Source organism: Dipteris shenzhenensis, chromosome 16 (assembly GCF_047967505.1).
Source record: "Dipteris shenzhenensis isolate YYH24624 ecotype China chromosome 16, Dip_SZ_1.0, whole genome shotgun sequence".
Classification (NCBI taxonomy): Eukaryota; Viridiplantae; Streptophyta; class Polypodiopsida; order Gleicheniales; family Dipteridaceae; genus Dipteris; species Dipteris shenzhenensis.
This window is the reverse complement of record NC_141611.1, coordinates 54033506-54055636: the sequence shown is the minus strand read 5'-3', so window position 1 is coordinate 54055636 and position 22131 is coordinate 54033506. Positions and strand designations below refer to the sequence as shown.

At 47.3% G+C, this 22131-nt stretch overlaps 1 protein-coding gene across 1 annotated transcript in view; it reads left to right on the top strand.

Annotated features, from left to right (window-relative positions):
• The window catches only part of LOC147893134 (glutathione-disulfide reductase), a 147235-nt gene extending 125444 nt beyond the window's left edge, over positions 1 to 21791 (top strand). Inside the window, exons 13-16 of the mRNA XM_087387095.1 lie at positions 20460 to 20573; positions 20781 to 20880; positions 21282 to 21335; positions 21502 to 21791. Coding sequence (XP_087243221.1) covers positions 20460 to 20573; positions 20781 to 20880; positions 21282 to 21335; positions 21502 to 21594 — 361 coding nt within the window. The 3' untranslated portion in view covers positions 21595 to 21791. The remainder of the gene's footprint in view (positions 1 to 20459; positions 20574 to 20780; positions 20881 to 21281; positions 21336 to 21501) is intronic.
• Positions 21792 to 22131: the final 340 nt, after the last annotated feature.

Sequence of the window (22131 nt, the reverse complement as noted above, 5' to 3'; positions counted from 1 at the left end):
TAGAATGGCAAGATTCTGGCCACTCTGCATGGCCCACTCTGAAGCTTCCCAAAAAGAGAAAATGTTATAAAAATGCTTCTGCCATGTACAAATCCCGTCTGAGTGTCATGAATAAGATCAGGGAGAAGGGGCTGCAATCGGAGGCTGATAGCCTTGGCCAGAATCTTGTAACAAGTCCCCAGAAAAATGATAGGCCTCCACTGGGACACCAAATTTCTGCAACCTCCTTTTGGGATAAGGTGGATGAGACCCTCTGTAAGCGACCCAGGCATCTCGCCAGAGTCCGAAATGGCCTGCAGGGCTGAACTAATATAGTCTCCAATCATATCCCAAAATGCAATGAAAAAAGACGGGGTGAGGCCATCCGAACCTTGGCATTTGCCCTTGTGAAGGGCTGAAAGTGCAGTCCTGAACTCTGTGTTGGTGAAAGGTGCATCGAGTAGAACATGCATACCCGGATTCACCAACATAGGGATGCTCTGCCAAATAGCCTGTCTAGCATCCTCTCTATCATGTGTCTCAGGATCAGCACTAAGAAGGGTGGCATAGAAATCTGAAGCTATGCGTAAGACATCATCAGGCTCTGTATGTAAAACCCCATGTGAGTCAATAAGCTGGGATACACTCTCTCTACTATGTCTAGGGCCAAGAGTAGAGAAAAAGTGTTTATTGACTCTACCACCCATATGAATCCAGAAGGACTCCCATGCATGAAAGGCATACTCTGCTCTCTGATCAAGCAATAATTGTTGATGAGCCCTTGCTGCAGCAAGGCGCTCCTGAATCCAAGCATCTGAAGGCCGTTTCTCCTCTTCCCTTTGCAAAGCTGCCAACTGCTGGCGAACACCAATCTCACGTCTGAGAATATCTCGTCTCCTGGTACAAGCAACTGAGCGGTAGAAGTCGCTAATACCAGAAAGGGCAGCGGCTACATGTGATTGATATGGCTGCCCACCCTGGACATGAGAAACCCATATCTGCAGGGCTGCCTCTGTAAGGTCCTCCTTTGTGTAAAAGGCATCTGGAATCCTGATGCTAGCAGACCAGCCTCTCAAGTGAGGCTCTGAGATAGCCAGCACAACAGGAAAGTGGTCTGAAGTGGAAACCCCAGTAGCAATGCATACCGATCCACCTCTGTCTAGTGCCCAGTCATCTACATAGAATCCGTCAATGCGTGCATGAATAGGCATCTGCTGCCTCCTGTTCGACCAAGAGAACAGGAGGGATTGTGGCTGAATAAGAAAGGCATCATCCCACCAAGTATCTCTGCCATAGAAGTGAAAAAGGAAGGCATCCTAAGTTGCTCTCTCCAAAGAGTGAAGTCCGCCTTCTCTACCCCCTTTTTTTTGTCTGACGGTAACTCGACCATGTTAAAGTCACCTCCAATCACCCATGAATCCACAATGGGGGCCCATGAGAGCAAAGTCTTCCACATAAGGACACGTTCCCTTCTAATGTTGGAGGCATACAGGTTAAGGAAGCCAACCTTACGCCATCCAATCAAAAGAATAATCCACTGAGCTCTAGAGGGAATAATGACTCCGTGTCCAACAACTAAGGGGAGAACTGACTGCGAAACTGAAATAGAAGTGCCGCCCCTGGTGCCCAAGGCAGGCGACCAAAAAGTATGGCAAAAAAGCAACTTGCCTAACTTGGCACAATCTCTAGAATCCAGCTTGTGCTCTTGAATAAATAAGATATCAATGGAACCCCCAGTAACACCTGGATGAAGCTGATTCCGGATCAGCTGTCTACAGCGGCGATGTGGGACGCCACCTAGGCCCTGTATGTTCCAACTAATAATCCTCATCGACAGGAGGATGTAGAGTGGAACACCTTACCCGACCTAGTGGCGGAAACAAACCCCTCAATAGGCGAAGACCTCCTGCTCGAGGAGGGAGGGATGGAACCAAGTGGCGGAAAATCAACAGGGGAAAGAACCCTGCTACCTGAAGAAGAAGCCCTGTCAACAGGAAACCCAATCACTGGCTTCCCAAAAGTAGCGGGCACAAACTCCTTCTCTGGGAAATCTGAACCATCTGCCAGGGCTGAAAGCGAGTTCATGTGAAGAAAGCCAGACACCGGAGTGCGAAGGATCCCTTCTGAGGGAAGAGGATCAATAGTGTAAACCATCCCCTTCCCCCTATCCAAGGGAGGACGTGAGGACTGCTCTCTATCATGTGTCTGCCCAACCGCGGAGACCTCTACTGCCTCAAGAAGAGCGTCTGGCACCGTTGGATCTAGGGAAGAAGCTGCAACCGGGGAGGAGGTCGAAGCTTCAGTGTCTCGGATTGTGCGAGGTGAGACTGGAGGGACAGCTCGAGGTGAAGCAGAGTCCACTAATGTACCCTTGTGAACTGAAGGAGGGATCTGCACACGTGCCGGAACCCACTGGAGAGCGCCGCGTGCCCTTGAGGTAGGTGGGGGTTAAGGAGCAGGTGATGGACCTGTACCACCCCCTTGTTGAGGCCGAGGAGCAGGTGCTGGACTTGTACCACCACCATCCTGAGGAGGACCGCCATGCGAAGGTCGAGGAGCAGGTACTAGACCTGTACCACCTTTCTGTCGAGGCCTAGGAGCAAGTGCTGGACCTGTACCAGCCCCCTATCCCCCCTGTCGAGGCCATGGGGCGGTAGCTGTACCAGAGGGCTTCTTGGGCCTTTTCTTCTTCCTGGGGCAATCCCTGGCAAAGTGTCCAATGGTCCTGCATATCCTGCACTGGTCTTGTCTGAAATCTCTACTCTCTGGCGAAAAACGGAACCATTTGGGTGCTGGATCATAACATGATCCACCTTGAGGTTAGGATCCTTACAGAGGACCCTAACTCTAGGTACCCCATCAGCCTTGGTTGTCTCTGTTGCAGTCAATGGCAACCCAGGGAGGGTTTGGATCTCAGCAACTGCACCAAAATGCTCTCCAATAACAGAAAGAAGTCGATGGTAAACCTGGGGAAGCCCGGGGAACCTGATGAAGAGCGAAAAGATTTCCTTATCTGCCTCCACTGGGTCGAAACCAATATGAAAGGCTTCAAAGAAGATCTTCCTGTGTCCCAGGTGTAAAAACTCAGCCTTGAGCACAGTGCTCGCAGCCTCTGGAGTGTCAAAAACAACCTGGAAAAAACCTCGTCCCAGAAGACGAACATCTAACAAACGTGGAGTGAGGTCTGGGGGGAGAGCCGCAAGCATCTAGTCTCTGGCTTGGGATCTGGAGGGGTGAGACCCGAAGATGCATGCTAGCAACGTGGTAGAGCATTCAATCTCTACATCCTTCTTGAGCTGCTGCAACTCGTCTTTAGAAAAGGTAATAGTTTTCGCGGCCGGTGGAGATGGAGTAGGATTGGCTGACGGAGTATCCATTGCCAATCGAGGTGAGGAGGCCGACTCTGACAATTTGGAAGCTCCTTCCGCTCCAAAAAAAAGCTGCGGGAGATAGGGGGGTAGAAAACAGGGAAAGGAGGTGAGGAGGGAGCGGGGGGAAGGAGTGAGGAGGGGAGGGGTAAAGGGGAGAGGCTAAGAGGCTGAAGGGGAGGGGGCAGGCTGAGAGGCTGAAGGGGAGGGGGCAGGCTAGGGAGAGGAAAGGGAGAGGAAGGAGAGGCAGGAAGGGGGCGCGCTGAGGGGCAGGGAGGGGGCGGGCTGAGAGGGAGAGGAGAGGGAGAGGAAGGAGAGGGAGGGGCAGGGAGGGGGCGGTGCAGGCTGAGAGGGAGAGGAGAGGGAGAGGAAGGGGCGGGCTGAGAGGCAGGGAGGGGGCGGAGAAGCAGGCAGGGAGGGGGCAGAGGAGCAGGCTGAGAGGGGGAGGAGAGGGAGCGGGGGGTGAAGGGAAGGGGGAGGAGAGGGAGAGGAGGGGGTGGGCTGAGAGGCAAGGAGGGGGCGGAGAGGCAGGGAGGGGGCGGGGGAGCAGGCAGGGAGGGGGCGGAGAGGCAGGGAGGGGGCGGGGGAGCAGGCTGAGAGGGGGAGGAGAGGGAGCGGGCTGGAAGGGAGCGGGCTGAAGGGGAGGAGGAGAAGGGAGGGAGGGGCTGAGGGAGAGGGAGGGGCTGAGGGCAAGGGAGAGAGGGAGGGACGGGCTGAGGGAGAGGGTGCAGCAAGGGAGTGGGGAGGAGCAGCAGCTCAAAAAGCTGACAACCTGAATTTTTTGCTTTCCCTTCCCTCACTTCTAAAAGATCCCCAAAAGAAAAATTCGACTATTTTCTTTGCTCCTCTAGTCAAATAGCCAAACATGGCCCTTGGAGCTATTATTAGTAGTGGGATTTTATCACTCTTTTGTGCTATCCAAAAAACTTCCCTAAGGCACAATTAAAGCACTTACAAGTGTACAATTCTCTTGGGGTCTCGGGGAATTAATTCCCCGAGCCTGGTCCACGTACCAGGACTCTCGGAATTCTCGTGCCAGGTCCAAGGTATTTTGATACTTGAGTGACAATTTGGCCTCTTTTCCAAGTCTTCAACTTGTGAATGGGGGGGAGTGCCTGCTTCCTAGGCAGCGAGGCCATAGATTCATGAACATGTCCTCACCATTATGCTTCCTTAGCCTAGAAATCTTTGCTTTTACCCTATCCCCTTTGAGAGTTGGCCATGAAATTGCTATTGACACCAATTGTAGGAGGAGTATGCTTTAAATGTTCCCCATGCTAAGTTGTGATCTGTTTGCTACTAACTTGGGGTGCTAGGCTCTTTGTATGGCTAGTCCTTGCTTATCCCTTTCTAGCTTTGTTCTTCTCTACTCATTACCATTTTGCCCATTTGTTAGAGTAGATGCTATTATGTTTGAGATGGGCACCCATATGCTTGTTGGAATTTTTCATATCCTCAAGTAGAAATCTGAATGGTTCTGGTTAAAGTATTAAATGTTGCTCTAGTGGGCCATTGCATGTAGATCACATCTTGTGGTAGAGATTACAACTAAGCATTCAATGTTTAAGGCGTTGCTACTTCATTTTGATGATTTGTTTCCATTTGTTTGTATACGTTTTGGTCTCTGTGGGATCTTCTTGTTGGTTTGAACCAACCATGTCCACTAGGATTTGAGTTTGCTGTAGGTGTTGGTTGGCAATCATCACTACATGGAGTGCCATTCATAAATCGAAATTCATCTTTTTTCATATGAAATTTTTGTTCTATTGACAAAACTTTACTTTTTTTCAGACAAAAAAATCATTATGTTCACGCTTGTCAACATAGTGGATTCCACAATCCAAAACTTCATGAATTTTTCAAAAAGACAATTGCTAGCATACTCACGCTTCCAAATCTAGCCTTTTTAAATTAAAAGCTATATTTTTGCAAAGGCTAGAGCTCTAAATCGAACCAATAGACCGAAACACAGTAAATGATAAATTGTACTAATCAAGACCGTTGACAATTTGAGCATTTGAGTCGTTGGGCTTTTAAGTCTTCGGAACACCGATGGGTCTATGAGACTGTGAAAATCCTGATACAACGAGCTGTGGTAGTGGGGCTACTAAACGAGCATCCATACCAATGCAAAATGCGAAATGCAAAAAATGCAACAATGCAGAATGGCAGTACTAAGTCCTAAGTACAACATAGTCATGTCGATGGTCGACTATATATCAATCTCAGCATCATCATCAATATCATCATCATCCCCAGCAACAACAAGATATCAGGATGGATGAGGCAGTGGAGGCATGAAGTCATTAATAGAGTGCTGTTGGCCACTCAGAGGTGCGGTCCTGGCACATCTCGTGGTCGTAGCTCTGCGTCTAACCAGGGCTACTGTGACCCCCGTCGGTCAGGCTCCGACTCTAACAAGGAGGGGATGTCTCCAAGAGTGATCTGTGTGTCGACCCTCTGTCTGAGCTATCGGGTCACGGGCTCTAGGTCACGGTAATGTCGAGGCCTCGTCTCGTTGGGGTCCATGTGATCTAGCTTAAAGAACTTTGTGATAGAGCTTTGAGAGGGATCAACCGAGGAAGAAGTTTGCTCCTGTCTCCGCGCTCGGAGTATCCTCTCGCGGTGTCTAAGTGCCTCATGAATGAAACCTGCCAAACACCGCTGGTTTGGGTAGGAGAGGAAACGGACTAAAATCCCATAACTATCCTTGAAAAGGGAGTGGAAACGTCCTTGGATCTCATAGTACACAGGACACCTGAAGATGAAATGCTCCTCTATCTCAACCTCCTGTATGTCACACAATGTGCATATGCGCCGCTCCCTGGATAGTTGCTCTGCCCTGCCGCTCTCGATGCGAAGTTTGTGTGAAGAGACCTGGAACTGCCCAAGAGAGATCCTCAGCCATTGGGGTGGGTGAATCTGTGTGTATCCTAGTGGGTCAATGAAACCCTCCGTTGTGATATGTAAGAAGTGATCTCTGTAGAAGCTAAGCTTCACTGGGAGTTCACTCGGTTCCAACCAGGTCCGAAAAGTGTGTAGCTGTAGTGTGTAGCTGTAGTAGATTCTCACGGATATCCTGGTTAACCTCGTGTGATAAGAGGGGAGAGAACGGAGCATCCATGCTAGGGAGGTAGTCTATCCATGTGGAGCCCCAGTTGCTCAAACAATCTCTCCGTACGTGCATACCAGCACCTCTGATCTCCTCCTGCTGCAAGTGCCATGGAAGAGGATAGAGCTATCCATGGTAGCCTGCTACGCCCCGAGGTATAATCCCCATATTCCCTAACTCGGTATAGATATGTGATGACTTGAAATGCAGCATCTAGGTGTAAAGGGGGTGACCCAAACTCAGCTTGAATGATCTGGTGAGGAACGGATGGACTTACCACGAATCATTCGTGATAACATGAGAACCTGTAGCCGCTTCACACGGGCCCACTCTGTATCCGACAAGTCTGGCTCCCAATAAGGGCTGTCGTACATCCTCGCTGGGCGAGCTAAGGAGTCAAAAAGCAACTCCTTGGTGCGTGGATCCTGAAAGTGCGAGCGGAAGCACTGCCTCTCTAGCCTGGCCAGTGAGGCATACCGTCGTGTATCTCTTTGCTCTACTGAAATGATCCCCCGAAGTGTGGATCTGAAAAGGACTGCAACTCCACCTGAACCTCGAACTCCTCCTGTACACCTCGTCTCATCTCTGTAGGCAGACTCACATGTATATCCGCTGACTATTGGAAGAGGGCGCTCTGGACTCTGATGTGTTTGTGTATAGAAGACTATGTCGTGGTCTGTATAGGATTCCGAGAAGTTTCCTGGTTCTGACCTTTACAGTTCCAAATGGTGCAGGACAGGGTCTCGGATATCTGAGTCTCATAGACCCCGCTTCCCCATGTAGCGGAGGGGGTAGGTGCCCCACGGGGGCCTGTAAGAAGTCGTCCCTCTCGTACCACTGCCCACTTCCCCTCCTTCCGGGCCTGATCCTGTTGTTGCAGCAAAGAGCGCTTCTCGTCAACCTATAGAGGTGTGAGGTCCTCACTATAGAGATCGTTGGCTGATCTCGAAGGACTGACTTGCGTCTTAGAGCTGAAAGTCGTGCCTAAGTGTCATGAAATCGTATGATCAGGGGTTGTTTTCGGTTGATATCTCTCTCCACCCGCCATGCCCTCTCTATCCTGTGCTCAGCCGCACCCAGGGTAGCGGCCATGAATGCAATCGCATCTACCATCGGAAGAGAAGGTGAAAAGAATTGGGGGGGGAGAGAGAGAGAGAGAGAGAGAGAGAGAGAGAGAGAGAGAGAGAGAGAGGTGTATTTACGTCTTCAGGAGACCTCGCGGGTCTATGAGACAAGAAACGAGATATATGTAACCCATACATGTATGTAACAAGAAAATAGATATATGTAACCTATACAAGCCACTGTGGGCTGAAGCAAAGGGTTCACTAAGGCCCTTGCTGAGTACTTAGTGCTAAAATGTTAGAATGCAAATGTGCAAAAGCTACTACAAAAAATGGCGCAAAAGGCTAGTACAAAACAGGAGCAGTCAACTGCTAAGAAACAGAGCTCCAAGTACACGTGGAGGCTCTATATAACCCGGCTCCCTCGTGGTCCTCTGATGTGATGCAAGATCTCACATATCTGCGACTCTGAGGCTGTCTCGTGCGGTGGTGGGGGGTGCGCTCTCTTGGATCTCTGTATCTGATGGGCTACAGCGAGAGTAATGCCTCGTCTCTGGCGGTCTTCTCTAAGGAGGGCTGAGATAGGTCAAACCTCAATCGTGCATGTTCTGGTCGTCCCACGTGTCGTGTGTGGTCTCTGTATCTCTCGTCCAACCACATCGTGGTGACAGGCCTCACTGCTAATCCATAGTGCTCTCATCTCCTCGAGCTCCTCCCCCATGATCTTGTCTAGTGTTGATTCGGATGCGTAAAAATCATTGACCCGTGTTTGTGCTCGGTCTAGCTCGGTGTCCTGAGGCATTGACTGTAGCTGATCTCTGGCCTGGGGCACGAGGAAATCTCTGTCTCTCCGGATCTCAATCATATAGAGCCCAATGCAGACTTGGTCCAGGAAATGTATTTGTTGAGTGAGTTTGTGGCCAGTCATGAGAGTGCAGTAGTTCACAATATCCATGGGGTCCCTTGCCTTATGTATCGGTACAATGGTGGTAGTGCTCCAAGTAGGTGGGAACCCGTGACATACTGCATGGTTGAATTGCTGCGCTAGAACCGGGGCCAAGACCTCGTGCCCATGTGCAAAATGCTTTGTACGTAGCCCCTCATGGTCTGGTGCTCTCTTGTTGTGCAGACGAAGGAGTGCATTCCTTATGTTCTATGCAGTGAACAAGTGACAAGTAGTGGGTCTAGGCATAGAGGACATATCTGGTGGCATTTGACTTGGGATATGGTATAAAGAGCATGCATATCTGTGCCTAATCTCTGGGTCCGTGATGGGAATGGGCAGTTTCCCCTGTGATAGGAGTCCCCAACCGATAGTTGGGTCTCTCCCTCGAAAGGATCTTACCACCTCATCAATCCTGCGAGTGAGAAAAGTCTGCTTCTTACATCGTGTCATCCGACGTGAGATGCGATGCGCCTCAGATGAGGTCAGGTGTCCCAGGGACTGCTCGTGTGTGAGGTGAGCTCTCATCTCCTTACACTCATCATCATACCAGGGTTTCCGAGGCATCTTCCCAGGCTGAGCATGTGTGGGTCGAGTCATAGGGAAAGATTTGATGGCAGCCTCATGTGCCACTGAAGCCAAAGGGGCTGAAACTTGAGCAAGGTCTATCTCCGCTTCGTGTAGGGTCTGAAGCTCTCAAGCTAAATGACTCATGAAGACTGGATCGAGAGTCCGGTCAAAGTGAGCATGGGTCCGAGTGGGCGCATGGAGGGCTTTCTCTGTGACTGGCTTGGCGGTGGAAACACACAATTTCAGGTATGAGTGCTCTGCACCGAGTGGGGAGGGGGTACTGCAAAGTCGTGAATTTGAGATGTGAAGGCAAGGGAGCCCATCAGGTAGTCCACTGTACTTGGCCCCCCCCCCCCCCCCCCCCCCCATGTGGGAAACTAGTGAATCCACTGGATGATGGCCATCTCTGGAGGCTGTTGTATATGATCAGATCATATACTGCTCCCATCACAAGTAGGTGCCGCCCATACCCTGTTACGTGTGGAGCATTTGGTGAGTGTCTCACTATTCCGAGCTTAGTTGTAGCTGCATCTAACTTTGGTACTATGAGGGAATCAGATGCAAAGTTCAGTAGCCGCACCTAGTTGTCCCCTGTGCGTGCATTGAAGCCACCAAGGAGGAGGGTGTCACCCTATCTAGAGAACTCTGTGATATCATCATGTATAGTCTCATATGGGCTGTTCCCTTCTATGGCAACCTCACATGCATAGGATGATGTATCCGGGGGAAAGTAGCACATTGCAATGAAGATCGGCCGTGCATCTGGTATCCAAACTCTAATCCACATGTGTCGTGCATGCTCCTCTTTCCTAACCACTGGAAGGAGTGGCCTCAGGGCTGATTGGAAGAGGACAGCCACACCCCCAGAACCTTGTACTCCACTTTCTCAGCTCCCTCCTATGGGTAGACTCCCATGTGTATCCTGTCACGGTGGGCAGGCCCACCCCTCTCTCTGGGCTCTCATGTGTCTCGGTGTAGAAGACCATATCTCTGTTACTGTATGTCTCCAAGAACCCTCCTGGGTCGGACCAAAGGGTGCCATTACAATTCCATACTGCCATCTTCAGTTTGTTTTGCATACTCGTCCCATTGTTCACACACCGTCATGTGCTGTCCCCTTCTCCTGCATCTTGTACTTCTCTTTCTGCCCTCTTACTGTGATTTGTATCAGGTTTTCTTTCAGTCTCATAGACCCATCGGTCTTCCGAAGACTCTAATAAAATTTCTTTCTTTCTTTCTTTCTCTCAAATGATCACCTTGCCATCTCTGTAAACTGCCCATTTTCCCTCGTCTTGCAGCCATCACCCGCACCATTCCTTCCCTTCTATGCTCTTGCTGTAGGAGTGTGAGGTCTTGATCTAGATAGATCTTGGTCCCCTTCAGTGTTGCCCGTGTACTCATGAGGGTAGATCTATCCGTGGCTGTCCATAATTTTACAACCAAGGGCCTCGTCGGTGCATCTGCTTTATCCACTCTCCAAGCTGATTCACAAGTCAGGTTGATTCCCATCTTGTCAAAGAGGGTTTTGGCATCTGACATGGGACTATCACCTACAGGTAGACCTTTGACCAACACTGTCGTTTTTCTTATTTCAGAGATGAGCTCCCTTTTTTGTGGTGTTGTGTCTTTCTTTAGCACATCTTTCCATGTAAGCATATCTGCTTTCCCCTTCATGATTTGTTGTATGGACTCAGCATGTTTGCCTTGTACCGTTTCTTGCAAAGAACTAATGCCCTTCACTATTGCTCACTACATGAGTATACCTGGGATTTTTGCCTTCTACACTTAGCAGCCATAATGAGAACAATGGCATCTCATCGGAGTGCAAAGGAAGAAGTTCGGAAGGGTGTCCTCATGCTATGTACAACATGTGATAAACATTGCTGCCATGTATTGGCAATTGCAAAAGCAAATCCATGTGCACATGACGAGGCTGAACAAAAGTATGAGGGTGATGGCAAGACTATCAATTATAGTTCTCAAGGTGGACTACTAGTAACATGCAGACATCACTAGCTTGTTAGCTAGAAATTCTGAATTATGTAAAAGGTTCAACAATGGACTGAAAATTATTACCTTGAGTCCGTCGTGTTAGATTGCTGTTGCTGAACAAATTTTGGCATTTATCATCAGGGCATTATGCTTATTTGTACTGCATGTAGTTATTCCAGCTTGTCAACAATGAAGGGCCATGGATGTTGGCATCCCAGGGAGACTACCCATATGTTTGCCAGTTCCTTATGACCACATGCAAAATGTTATCATAGATGGGAATCATGCTGTTAAAATGAATGGCTGCTTGATGTTAGAGATATGGGCCTTGGTGTGGTCCTAACCCCCTCGTGGTACCTTGGTAATGTGAATATTGGAGGGGTATTGAGTCCTCTTGGTGCAGAGATGAAACATGGCATTGGTGAGTATATATCTCATACAAAAATGTGTTAGAAAGGTAAAGACCCTCCTCAGTATCCCAGCCGTCTATATACAAATATGTAATCAAGTGGGTCTTGTATAAATGAAAGGTAAAGACCCTCCTCAATCATTCCAGCTGTTGGGGTAAAGGCACATTGCCACCCTTTTATTAAAGATATGACACCTATGACTGTCTTAAGACAGTCATAGAGTGAAAAACCTAATCCTAATAAAACCTATGAGTTTGTGGTGTGGCTCAACACTTCACACCCACATCTTTTGTGTCACCCCTCTCTCTCACTCTCTCCCCGTTGTTCCACTCCCTCACTCTTTCCCTCTCAACTGGTATCAGAGCCTTCACCTCTCCCTCTCCACTCCTGTCTACCTCTCCCTCTACCCCTCCCTATCCCCTCGGGCCTCGTGCCCTCAGCAGCGAGCTCACAGCGGGGCAGCGCAGCGGGTAGCGCAGGCAGAGCACGCGGGTGAGCAGGGCAGCACGCAGGTAGCGCGCGCGGGGCAGCAGCGGGGCAGCCTCAGGACAGCGCGCAGGCATAGCAGGCAGCGCGGGGCAGATTTAGCCGCAGCGGCAGCTAGCTGCGTGTGCGCAGCAACTTCGCGCATCGTACAGTCACTGTACGGTCGGGTATGGACGTCCGTACCGCCGTACGGACACCGTACAGGCGGCCGTAGTGTACGGACGCCGCCGTACGGACTGCGTCAGGGAAGGTGCATTTTGAATTTTTTTTTCTTTGGGATTTGTACCCTGCACAGGTACAGCAGGTACAGCCTGTACAGCAGGTACAGCAAGTACAGCAGGTACAGCAGTTTTTTTTTGGGGAAGAAGAAAAAGAGAGAGCACTCTGCTCTTCATATTCCCGGTTGTTCAGTTCTCAAAACTGTGTGTTGAAGGTACAGCAAGTACCCTCGTGTCCCTCGTGCTTGAGGTGACTAGTACCACAGTGTGTGGTAGTTGCACAGTTATCTTGTTTCGGGAAGGTCAAATGCCTTGACTTTGCAGAGGGCTTTTATGCTTTTGCTGAGTGCAAATCTCAGCTTTTGGGTGACATTTTCAAAGGGCTTTTGCCTGGAAGTTTATGCAGTGTATGCCTTGAGGCAGTGTGGAGCCAGGGTGCCCACATTGGTCTTGTTTCCGTAGTGTATTCAGTGACATTTCTTGCAGGTCACATTTTGTGTACGACACTTTGAAAATCTCAGTTGAGCCACGCTTGGCCAGGGCGCATCGAGTTTACTTGGTCCCTAACTGTCCATCGTTGACAGTGCTCAAAAGATTTTCTCTTCAGTGTTTGTACGTTGGGATCTATGTTGTTATTGTGTACACAGGGCCGTTTATGCATTGCATTGTTAGGTGAAAGTGCCAGGAGAGCGCTGTATTTTGTATGCTACCTCAGTGTTGAGGTGTTTTTCACTTGGTACAGGTGTCAAATCAAGGGGCTTTTGCCCAGATTTTGCTTGAGAGCACTTGAGTTACTGTTTGAGACCTTCAGATGCCTTTTATCCCCTTGGCAAAAGGGTGATTGCTTGGGATTTGTCCCATTTTCTGTTGCAGGTTTGTGACAGGCTGAAGTGTCTGGAGCCTCTTTTCAGTGAACAAAACAGTGTATGACAAGTGGTTTATGCATATAAAATCAGTGCAATACCTCATCTGAGGTGGGAGAAGTGTCCAGGACAGCAGTGTTTTGTGCTTCGTCAGCTGATGATGCACTGATAAAGCACTTGTGGAACAGCTGCAGCATTCTGAAATTACTGTTTTATGCCTATTTGAGCACGGTACAGTGTGTCAGAAGGTACAGTAACTGGAGGGAAATTTTCTGTTTTGCTGCAGATTTTCTGACAGTAAAAACAGCACTATTGTGAGTGCTCCTGGCTCTTGATAGAGCAGGTTTTTCTGAGAAATCAGAATTTTATTCAGTCATTTTTTGACTTACAGGGAGTCAGGTACTTTCCTTATCTGATATGGCATCAGGGGGAAGTGAATCATCAATTCTGAACATAAAGAAATTGGAAGGGGCACACAATTATGCATTATGGGCAGAACAGTGTCCGCTAGGGCTGCTATCATGCTTACTCTCAGTGATTCTCTTGTGTTCAATGTTCAGGCTGAAAAGACCTCTTATGGTCTATGGCAGAGGCTAGAAGAGTTGTATTCCGAAAAGAGTTCAGCCAGTAAGGTTTATTGGTTGAAGAAGCTGGTTGATCTTCGCATGAAGGAAGGTACAGCTATGACCTCACACTTGAGTGAGTTCAATGCCATCTTTACACAGCTGATTGCACAAGGGTTGAACCTTGATGAGGAGTTCAAGGCTACTTTCTTGTTGTGTACCCTCCCTGAGAGTTGGGACACTTTCAAGACCACCCTGTCTAATTCAAATGTCACTCTTATGTATGTTGATGTGGAGAGCTCTCTCCTTATGGAGGAGATGAGCAGGAAGAATAATGCGGGCAGCAAGTCTTCAAATGCTTTGCAGGTATAGGAAAGAGGTAGGACTCAGCAGAAGGGGAGATCTGCTGGCAAGTCCAAATCCCGCAGTCAGTCCCGTGGCAAAAAGGATATTGAATGCTTTTACTGTGGCAAGAAGGGACATGTGAAGTCTAAGTGCTTCAAGTTTATACGGGATCAGAAAGCCAAGAAGGCTGAGACAAAGGATGCAGGCAGTGGAAGCAAAGGCAAAGGCAAGGCCAAGGTAGATGACTTAGATGCAGTGAATGTTGCAGCAGAGGACAGTGACAGTGACAGAGACAGACATGAGGTATTATGTTCTTCTGCTGTAATTGCACATACATTGGTTATTGATGGCCATGACATGCACACCTGGCTCTTGGATTCAGGTGCTTCTTTTCATGTTACTCCTCATAGGGAGTGGTTTACTTCCTACACAGGTACTCATGGAGTTGTTCACCTTGGGAACAACTATGCATGTCAGATTGCAGGGATTGGCAGTATACAGATAGTATTCCCTGATGGACGCACATTTATGCTTGATGGTGTTCGCCATGTGCCGCAAATCAAGAAAAATCTGATTAGCACTGGCTTGTTGGATGACAGTGGTTACCACACCACATTTGGGGATTCCAAATGGGTGATTACTGATGGCCAGGTTGTTGTAGCTGAGGGTTATAAGAGTGATACCTTGTACCCTCTTTATGTTTCCAGTGTAGGTAATCATGTTGTTGCCATAACCGTGCTGCCAAAGGTTTCATTGTGGCATAGCCGGTTGGGACACATGTCCATTAAAGGAATGCAAGAACTGTCACGTTTGGGTTATCTGCCGTCTCTTTCGTTTTCAGATTTGCCTACTTGTGATCATTGCATATTTGGCAAGCATTCTATGACTCCTCATAAGAGGAGAACTCCCCAAAATAGAGCACCGCTTGATCTAGTGCACACTGATTTGTGTGAGATGCCACAGCTATCACTAGGGGGTGCAAAGTATTTCATTACTTTTATTGATGATGCCACACGCAGAGTGTGGGTCTATTTCTTGAAGCATAAAAGCGATGCCTTAGATGCTTTCAAGAAGTTTGTCGCTCAGGTTGAGAATCGGACAGGTCGCAGGCTGAAATGCCTCAGATCCGATAATGGGGGTGAGTATGTGTCACATGCTTTTGTACAGTTTTGCGAAGCTAAGGGCATTAAACAGGAACTCACAGCCCCTCATAATGCATCTCAAAATGGTGTGAGTGAGCGGATGAATCGAACTATTCAGGAGAAGGTTCGATGTATGTTGTCTTATGCTGCATTGCCCCATGGCTTTTGGGCAGAAGCCGTGCAAACAGCAGTTCACATAATTAACAGGTCGCCGAACAAGGCTTTGGAGTTGAAAGTGCCAGAGGAGGTGTGGTCTGGCAAGCCACCTTCATATAAGCACTTACGTGTGTTTGGCTGCGAGTGCTTTGCTCATATACGCAAAGAACTGCGCACCAAACTGGAGCCAAAGTCTTCCAGATGCATCTTTATGGGTTATGGTGACGAAGGTGAAATGGGGTACAGGTTATGGGATCCCGTTAAACGGAAGATTATACGCAGCAATGATGTCATCTTTAAAGAGGATAGTGTACACAAAGAACCCGTGCAACCTGTGCAATACAGGAGGGTTATTTATGATGATGTCGGACAGCAAAGAATGCCCATTAATATGCAGCAGCAGGCTGCTGCAGATAACCCTGTTCAAGAGGGTATACAGGCTGAAAATCAGCCAGATAATTTTGCCAATGATGCACCACTGGATATGCCAGCAAATGGGGCTGTAGAACAGCCAAATATGGTGGTACAGCCACCCGTCATGCATGACGAACAGGCTAGACAGCAGCCTAATCCGGAACATTTTGTTAGGAGGAGCACCCGTGTACAACGGCCTCCTGATAGGTTTGTTCCAGGAGCCAATAATGTGGCTGATTTTATCATGCTGACAGATTGTGGCGAGCCTTCCAGCTTCAAGGAAGCTATGGGAAGAACAGAGAAAAGGAAGTGGGAGAAAGCCATGCAATCTGAAATGGACTCCCTACTCAAAATCATACATGGGACTTGGTGCAGCTACCTGCAGGCAGAAAGGTTTTACCATGCAAGTGGGTTTACAAAGTCAAAGTGGATTCAAATGCTTTACCGAGGTATAAGGCCAGATTGGTTGCCAAGGGATTTAAGCAGGAGAAGGGCATTGACTTTGATGAGATCTTTTTCCCTGTAGTCAAGATGACTACTTTGAGAGCAGTGTTAGCTCTTGTTGCTCATGACGACATGGATTTATGTCAGATGGATGTGAAGACTGCTTTTCTTCACGGAGATCTCCATGATGAGATCTATATGAGTCAGCCAGAGGGATATGCTGTTAAAGGGAAAGAGCAGCTTGTGTGTAAGCTCAAGAGGAGCTTGTATGGACTCAAGCAGGCGCCAAGAGAATGGTACAAGAAGTTTGATGCCTTCATGCAGTCCCAAGGGTATCATAGGTGTGAGACCGATCATTGCTTGTACACCAAACGGGCAAAGGATGGCAGTTTGATGCTACTTATTCTATATGTGAATGACATGCTAATTGCCAGTAAATCTCAGCAGGAGATTAGTGCTTTGAAGAAGCAACTGCATAAGTCTTTTGACATGAAAGACTTGGGTGATGCAAACCATATTCTTGGCATGCGGATTACTCGTGACAGGTCCAAGGGACTTTTGTTTCTGTCACAAAAGGAGTACATTGACAAAGTACTGCAGAGGTTTAAAATGGAGGGGGGGAAGTCTATTAGTACCCCGTTGCCTCCTCATCTAAAACTCAGCAGTAAGGACAGCCCCAGATCAGATGATGATAAGGCTGAAATGGCCAAGGTTCCGTATGCATCTGCAGTTGGTTCTTTGATGTATGCCATGGTTGCCACTCGTGCGGATATTGCTTTTGCGGTGGGAGTCATCAGCAGGTATATGGCAAATCTAGGCAAGCGGCACTGGGAAGCAGTGAAAGGTGTCTTGAGGTATCTCAAGGGTACCAAAGACTTGTGCATATGCTATGGTAGGCAGGATGCATTGATGCATGGTTTTACAGATTCAGACTATGCAGGGAATGCAGATAACCGGAAGTCTACTACCGGTTATATTTTCACATTTGCAGGAGGTGCTATATCATGGGTGTCTCGGTTGCAGAAATGCGTTGCACTGTCAACTACTGAAGCTGAATATGTTGCAGCCATTGAGGCTTGCAAGGAAGCAATATGGCTTACTCGGCTGGTGGGAGATTTGGGCATTACAGGAGATATGCCAGTTTTGCATTGTGATAGTCAGAGTGCTATCATGTTGGCAAAGAACCCGGTCTTTCATCAAAAGACCAAGCACATAGATGTGAAATACCATTTCATCAGGGAGGTACTGGAAGACAAGCGACTTGAGCTTGTGAAGGTGCATACTGATGATAATCCTGCAGATTTGCTCACTAAGAGCTTGCCTACAGAGCGGTTTGCACATTGCCGCCACATCATGGGATTAGGATGAGACCATTCTTATTTTATGGTCTTGTATACAGTAACTGTATATTGCTGTAATTTTTTATTCTTTTCTCCCCTTTAAGCACATTGGCCTTTAGGTGGGAGGTTGTTGGGGTAAAGGCACATTGCCACCCTTTTATTAAAGATATGACACCTATGACTGTCTTAAGACAGTCATAGAGTGAAAAACCTAATCCTAATAAAACCTATGAGTTTGTGGTGTGGCTCAACACTTCACACCCACATCTTTTGTGTCAGGCCTCTCTCTCACTCTCTCCCCGTTGTTCCACTCCCTCACTCTTTCCCTCTCACCAGCGGGCTCTTTTGATGCGTGAGGAGGCTGCATGGCTAGGAGGTGGGGTGTGGGACCCTCTTACTCGGTGCATCTCGAGCTGCCAAGTGGTGGCATCTGCAGTGGTTTTCCAACCTGGTATCAGAGCAGGCTGCGGGCCTGTGGATTGTATGGTGACATGTGCACATGTGTGCGGCAATTACTTGTGTGGAAAGTCTTTGTGGGGATTGCAACGTCATGGCGGCACGGCTGTTGGACCTAGCATTGGCTGTGGGGATTGCTCGTGCACGCGGGAAGTTGCGACCTACACGTGCTCTGACTGGGTTGCGGCTATTATGTGCAGAGGTAGCGAGTAGACTATGGCTTGTGAACTTGGGCAAGGATCTACGCGCCCGCGGTAGGTGGTGGCTTTCTTATTGTGAACTACTCCGACTGCTGCAGTTCTTGTCCAGATTTCAGTGGCAGTTCCTCTGATATAGTGACACAGTTTGTGGTGGCCCTTGAATGTGCAATAGTCGTATTGATTGTTGGCGGCTCTTGAACCCTGGTGGTTCGGTTACCTTTGTGGGGAGCCTCCTTGGTGTCAGGCCCATGGGGGGTGTTGGAAATATGAGCCTTGTTGTGGTACTAACCTCCTTGTGGTACCTCGTGAATTGCTCTGGCTGCTGCAGTTCCTGTCCGGACTTCAGTAGCATCTGAGATAGTGACACAGTTTGGGGTGGCCGTTGAATGTGCAATGAGGTCAAAGAACTCGAAGAAGATGGGCTTGAACTGGGAGATCTCCTTCCATGCTTTCGCCTTCTTCGTCTCTCGTGAGGCTTCAAACTCCTCCCTCTTTTCTTGAATTATGACGCTTCTGGTGCGATGCAAGACTACGAGAACACTTCCTTGAAGTATGTGAATGCTTAGAGAGGTCTTTTGATGGAGAAGTGAGAGAAAGCTCTTGATCTCCCTTTCCTTTTAGAGATGTTGAAAATTGCTTGGTCATCATCTCGAATAGATGCTGACATTGAGGCTTTCGCTTCAAAGACTGAAACTCCTTGATCTTTTCTTTCACAACGCTAAGGTCGCTTCAGATCCCTTAAAATGTTACGTCTAGAGGCTAAATAGGGCCTCTTGGTAGCTGAACTCCCTTGCCCTGTAACCATTGCAATGAGGGAAGCAAGGGCTGAAATTGGTGAAGGCCAGAGATGGTAGGAAAGGGGAAAGAGAAGAGAGGAGAGGAAAGAGGGAGGAGAGATAGGAGGGAGAGGGGTAGAGGGAGATGAAGAGAGAGGGGAAGAGAGATAGAGAAAGGTTGGGAGAGAGAGTGTAGGCAGCACATAGGAGGAAGGAGGTGGGAGTAGATAGGATTAGATGTCACATCAAAAGTACACAAATAGGGGTGGATGGGGACTTACATAGTCCCTCCACGTTTTCCACCCAAGAGGCCTCCAAAGGTCCTCTAAATTTCCCCTTTTTCCCCTTCATTACAGCCATCCCTTCCCATAGAATTTTGCCCTCAAAATTTCACAGCATGGCTGTCCAAAAAGAGTGCAGCAAACAGCAAGATCTACGAATGTATAACCAATCGGGTCTTGTATAAATGAAAGGTAAAGACCCTCAGTTATCCCAGCTGGCTCTTTTGGATGATTTAGGAGGTTGCAAGGCTAGGAAGCAGGATGTGGGACCCTTGTACTCGGTGCATCTTGGGCTGCCAAGTGGCGGCATCTGCGGTGGTTTTTGAACACTTGATATACAACTTTCAAGCTTGGACTGAAATGGGTCCATTGTACTTCCAGATTTGAGCATTGTGGCTATGGAACTGAAATTTTTGATGCAATTATTTTCAAGGGTTAATGCATTACCGAGCCTTATATGTATGCCACTATTTCAGTCCATTCACAATGAGGATTTATGGAAACTTATTTACCAATTCATGGAAAATCCTGCAATGATGTCACATCAAAAAGTCCATACAAAGGGTGGGGACGTGGACTTATAGTCCCCCCACTATCTCCTTTTTACCCCTCTCTAGGCCTAAACATCTCAAGCCAAATTCTAATACTCACTAAATTGGCCGAATCTTGGCCTTCATTACAAAGCTTTCCCCAATTACTCCCATTTCGTGGTTGAAATCACTCCTTGGGACATTGCCACCGCAATGGGGTGTTGGAAATATTGTAATATTTAAGATAGTGGCCAATGTAATATTTAGTTAGGTGGGCTAGGTCACTTTTTCCTTCTAAGATGTTTTTCCCCAACTATAGTTAGTCGTTGAGTTTAGGTTTGTGTGGGTTTTAGCCCTAGTCCGGATTAACCTAGGCTGTAGGGTTATGTTATGTTGACAGCCCCTTCTATCTTCATATTTGCAACTTCAATTGAAGAGAGCTTCATGTTTTTGCTTGCCCCACCATCTCCGTTCTTATGGGTAATGTTGCCATTCAAGACCAGTTCACAAGTTCTATAGGAGTTGTGCCTCTAGTAATTTACCTCTTTTATCTTACTTGAAATGGTCTGAGTCTTTACTTGTCAAACCTGAGCATATGGCCTTTGAAAGCTTCCACATTTCCTGATCTCTAATTTTTCATTTGGAGTCTTGTAGCTTGCACTCTTTTTCATGGCTTAGTTTTTTTTTAATAGGACACAGTTTGGATTGCTTGAACCAAAGTTTAACCGTTTAAAGTCAATGCAAACTCTAGCACCTCTTATGATAATTACTTTTCTCAATCACTGCTTCTCTCTGTTATATGTGCAGCATACCTCCGTTATCGGTTGTGGGGTTGTCAGAGCAGGAAGCAATCTCCCAAGCTAAGAGTGACATACATGTCTTCACTTCAACCTTCACACCAATGAAAAACACGATATCAGGGTATGCTGTCTACAGCACTGTAAGGATACTACATATCGCACTTTAAGGATACTGCATATCACTTTCTGCACCCCAGTATTTCATATGGCAGTCTTCTTGGCAACATAACAGCCAGGAAACAATTAAATAATATTCCTATGCAGTACAGCCTATCTTTAGACCTCAATTCTGATTTAATTAGAAGGATATGGTTGTATTATATTGCAGTCGGCAAGAAAAGACTGTGATGAAGCTTATAGTGGACTCAGAGAGTGATAGAGTACTCGGAGCAGCAATGTGTGGTCCAGATGCTCCTGAAATCATCCAGGTACTGCTGTCCATTTGAAATCTAGTTCAAGTATGCAATTTCAAATGGATCATGTATTCTATGTCTGCAGACTTTAAAAACTGTGGAATCTATTTGTAGTAAGAATTAGCTTTTTAAAAATACCCTTGAAGATTTTTACAAGAGCAGACCCGGAGGTAGACCTTTCATGTTGCACATCCTGGTATTACATTTTAGTGATACTGGTAGGACTTGTGAAGGTAGGCTTTGCGATTGTATTCTTCTGAATACGTCCCTCTCAAGTTCTTTGCTATTTTATTTGCTGCAGGAAACCACTAAATCTGTTGCAGCCTGTCTGTTTCTGCAATAAGCATGTGTGGGAGTCTAATGATGCAGAAAAGAATGTGGATTTTATGGTTAACACTAAACTTTCTTTGCTGTAGGGTATAGCTGTTGCTATAAAATGTGGTGCAACAAAGGCGCAGTTCGACTCCACTGTAAGGATATTATTTGCCCATCATTAACCTATTTATTGGCTGCTATAAAAAACGTAGTTGTGAGAGCTGACACCTGAGATGCCCACAGATGTTTTCTTCTCTGATATGCCATGAGAACATAGTCAACTTTCAGAATTTGTGAACATCCATGCTATTCTTGTTTCAGGTGGGCATTCATCCCTCTGCTGCCGAAGAATTTGTAACCATGAGAACTGCTACAAGAAGAGTTTCACCTGATGGTCAAATTAAGAAGATATAGTCATTCATGACCTGTTCTGGGAATAATGGTCAAGTGAGAGTTTCATTGCTTTTAGTTTATATTGATTAGAGAGCTGCTCATGCACATGAGGCCTTTGGTAAGGCCGGGAATTCAGAATGTCCTCGTCTTTAGATGGGTGATTCAGAGGTGTAATTAAATCTTCTTATCTTAAAAAAAAAGAAACACTTCTTATCTCAGCATTATTTTCCATTTTTCAGTGCTCGTGTCATTTCCTTTTGAGTGCCTGTTTTAGAGTTGTTTGCTAAGTTACGTATTGTGCTGAGCTACCCATAGGTGAAGTCTTCCCTTTCATATAATTAAGTTTAAACAGTGAGAGCAAAGGGAACAAACATGATAAACTTGTGTGAGCAATTCAAATTCAAATAGATAAGGTTATTGCTCTTCAAGAGGGAAGGGCTGCAAACTTGCCATACCTGAACTTCAGATATCTTCGAGTATGTAAGATCTCCATTAATATCTGTGACCAAATAATTTTGTGTGTGTGGGAGTGCCTTCAATGGGCTCACCAAATCCTTT